General features: G+C 37.8%; 1 protein-coding gene across 1 annotated transcript; it reads left to right on the forward strand.

Moving 5' to 3' along the window:
- Window positions 1–344: 344 nt before the first annotated feature.
- LOC104487948 (chromosome unknown open reading frame, human C5orf51) lies at window positions 345–3,491 on the forward strand (the record flags this gene model as incomplete). The annotated part of the gene is made up of 5 exons (XM_010132270.1): window positions 345–445; window positions 885–1,031; window positions 1,455–1,586; window positions 1,792–1,906; window positions 3,202–3,491. Coding segments are annotated over 5 exons (785 nt in total), but the record flags the coding sequence as incomplete, so codon positions are not given.
- Between the last annotated feature and the right edge of the window lie 220 nt (window positions 3,492–3,711).

Raw genomic sequence — 3,711 nt, forward strand, 5'->3', positions numbered from 1 at the left:
GTGCCGGCCCAGGCCTCCGTACGGAGCCGTTTCTGTGGGGCGGGGCGGCCAAGGCCTGCGATGCGTCCTTGCCCGTTAGCAAGTTGTGCTGTTGGTACATGACTTCTTTGCAAATGGAGTGTGTGGAATTAGTTTTGAAACATCAGACCATAACCACGAATGCCCTTAATTTAGCCGTGGAAGATGTAACCTAACAGGACCACTGGCCTGTTTAAATGCTGTGTTATTCAGCTGCTGTTGTAGACAACACAAGGATGGATAAAATGCAAAGTGAAAAGGGAGAGTAAGAAAAGCTCTTGCTGAGTGCTACTCAGTGCTAAGGAAACATTGTGTTCTTCCTGCAGATAACTTTTTAGCAAAGGGCTCTGCTACTCTGGACAAATTGAAGGACCTCTGTAACGAAGGGAAAGAACATCTTCCCACGATTTTGCAGCTCTATACGCAGGTAGTATATTTAAAGCATGAAGAACTCCCTTTCAATAAAATCCAGGTAGGGTATGGGAGAGGGTCGGGTGTAAGAAAGAGGGTATAGCAGTAAAGTATCTGTGTTTCTTGGGGTGTGCAGTGAACATCCATGGAGAGGAAGGGTGCTTTTGTCTGGATTACATGATTGAGAGTCGATAATAATTGTGCTGGTACTGTAAAGACAGAAAGGGGTTTGAGTTTATGTTCACTATGTATCTAAACTCATACCATTGTATGATTTTATGGTCATTATATAATTAGAATACTTATAACTTGCGGCTTTTGTAAGTTAAATGTTAAAAACTACCTTAAAATTGTAACATTTAATAAACTGTAACAAGTTTGTGTGTTACTGCACACCAGTGTTTGATTGTTTTGCTCGCAACATTTTTACATTGTGTATCTTCTTGTTTTTATAGGCTGTGTTAGACATTACGTATTTTGAGGAAAACCAGCTTGTGGATGAAGATTTTCCAGAAGAATCATCCTCGCAAAAAGTTAAAGAACTAATTTGTATTCTTTCAGAACCAGAAGACCTAGTGAAGGAGTGCAACATAAATGAAGAAGTGAGTACTAACGTTATTCAGCCAGATAATTAATTATTTTGTTATTTAAAAATAAAACAGCTGAGATTTGTATTTTTGATGGGCAGAATTTAAGATATTTTGAAAAATTTTAAACTGCTATTTAAATTAACTAATTCAGTGTTATTTAAAGTCTTATTTATATTTAAATAGTGATTCCTGAAAATATTTTCTTCAAATAACTTGTTGCATGCTCAGAAATTTTTCTTGATAACATTTCATGATTCCATGTGCTTTTGGCAGTTTTAATGCAAAATGTTAGGCTTGTGTCTGTGGCTGTTAGTGTTAAGTACAGCCTCTAAAGTTAGAGGCTTAATCTAACACTGTTTGCATGTGTGAGCGTGTATATGAGTAGTTCAGATGCTTTACTTTTTAGTCAGCCCAGTTTGTTGGATTTTATTTCAGCCCATCAACATCCTTGGTGCAGAGTTGTTAGAATGTCTTTACTGGAGAAAAGGAGCCCTGCTTTACATGTATTGTCATACAGCAAAAGAAAAGAGTGAATGGCTACAAGAAAACATTGCCTTATTTGAAAAGGTAAAGGAGATGAAAAATTTCTATGAGTACGTGATTACAGTTTTAGAGTTTGACTCTTTGCTTTTAAAATAAAGCTGCTTTTTTTTTTTTTTCCTTTTAAATAGGGTATTGGGTAATTCATAGTGAGAATTATTTCTGATTATTATTAAATTAATCAGAACTTATCTAAAAGGTTTTATTTTCCTCATTTTTGAACTGCACTCAGTGTCTTAATGAAGGAATTCACTACTTGATGAAGATGCTTCACATTAGATGCCCTCTTCAGCTAAATGAAGATGTCTCACTTCAAAATAAAGACACAGCTAGATTACTCAGTGAAGGTAAAAAAATAAAAGCAACTCCAAAACCCCATAACCTGCTCCTTTTAATAACTGCTCCACTTTATGAACTGTTTTATTGCATATTTTTGTTGTTTGACTTGATTTGTATTAAAAAAACTATAACTTTTTAGAAAGAAGAGACAGATAAGCAGGCAGCAGTGCTCTTCTGCCACCTTTTGACTCATGGATTTTAGGACGGGGTAGTACTCATTTTCTCTGTTTTTGAGTGCACTGGAGGAAAGAGAACTGAGGCAATGGGTGCTTCATGCACAGCATGTTTGTTTTATAACCATCCAATTGTCAACTGGCAAATGCTGAAATCACAAATTCACCTACAGAGGGTGTTAGGTGTTCTGATGTTTGCTTTCCTGTTAAGATCTGTAAGAACACAAATACAAACACGGAATTACTGACTGCACACAGGTATACAGTACATGCAGAACTGATAAGATTTGGCAAACTTTTGACCACTCTGTCCCCGCTTTATGTAGCTTCATGTAGCTTCAAGTTGCATTGCCATAGTACATTTACATGAGAATCCGAGAGGCAGGTGTGACTCACACAGGGTAATGCAGCAGGAGGGGATTTGTAAAGGAAAGCAGCTGCTGCTGAGGACATGATGTTCGTGTTGTATACACTCAAAACTACCTCTGGTCTGGCTGTGGGTGGAGGGAGCACCTTTGTGCTTAATTTCATCTGGAAGTGGCATTGATCCAGTTCAGCTCCACCATGCAAATCCAAGTTCAGTAACTGATGTGTTGATTGTTTTAGCAGAGCTGGTTTTTTGTTTTTGTTTTTTTTTTCTTTTCACTGAATGTGGACACTTGTGGCTTTCTGTTCAAATATTAAAGCTGCTGGTGGTTAACCTGAGTTAAGATGATGCTCAAACAGCATCTTCTGTTAGGCTTAAATTGTGGGAGGCATAGAAGTATTCTGAAAGAAATAGGCATACTCATGCCTATGCTTAATAGATTGTAAATAAATACTGAAATTCTGTAAGATAAATAGGGAAGCACAATTATCAGAATAATATCAACATACCAATCTTAAAGATTTTAGCATTATGGAGCAGCAAAATAGATAGAGGAATGAGCAAGACCATGGTCCAGGTTCTCATTCAGGCAGTGTCAGTCATCTCATGGCTAAAATCTGTTTTGTTGGGGTAGCTCTGTAATAGAATTCTACTGCCTTTTTGTAATCTTTTCCCAGGGTTACTGAAAAAAAATTATTTGAAGTTGACAAGCTGTGTACATGCTTATTACAGCTCAAAGTTTTAAATTAAATTATTTTTGCAGGTATATTTAGTGACACTCACTTACTGGCAATGATGTACAGTGGAGAAATGTGCTACTGGGGACTGCAACACTCTGGAGAAGGGAAGCAGAAAAGCCTTGAGCCAACAGATTCCATCTCTAGCAGTGACCCAGGGTGCAGATCGCAGAGTGTGTCTCCGGATTTCCGAGAAACGGGCAAAAACATGTTAATGAAGTATGTAGCTATATGTGAGGGACCTTTAAACGGCCAAGGGTGGAATACAACAACTGCAAAACAAATGTTGTGTTACTTTATGAAATCTCACAGCTAAAGATCCACAGCTTTTACTGTTGCTTGAAGAAACCTCGTGTCCCAAGAGCACGTTTAGGGAGGTGGTCTCTTCTTTGGTCTTACTATCAAAATGTATAGTTTTCTTGCATTAAAAACGTGCGTTCAAAGAGCTTCCGGAATACAGGTCCAAAGTCTAATCAAGTGTTTCGAAACGAACAAACCAACCAGACTGTTTAATAACCTCGCAGGCGGTTCTGACC

The sequence above is a fragment of the Buceros rhinoceros genome, unplaced genomic scaffold (assembly GCF_000710305.1).
Source record: "Buceros rhinoceros silvestris isolate BGI_N320 unplaced genomic scaffold, ASM71030v1 scaffold44682, whole genome shotgun sequence".
Classification (NCBI taxonomy): Eukaryota; Metazoa; Chordata; class Aves; order Bucerotiformes; family Bucerotidae; genus Buceros; species Buceros rhinoceros.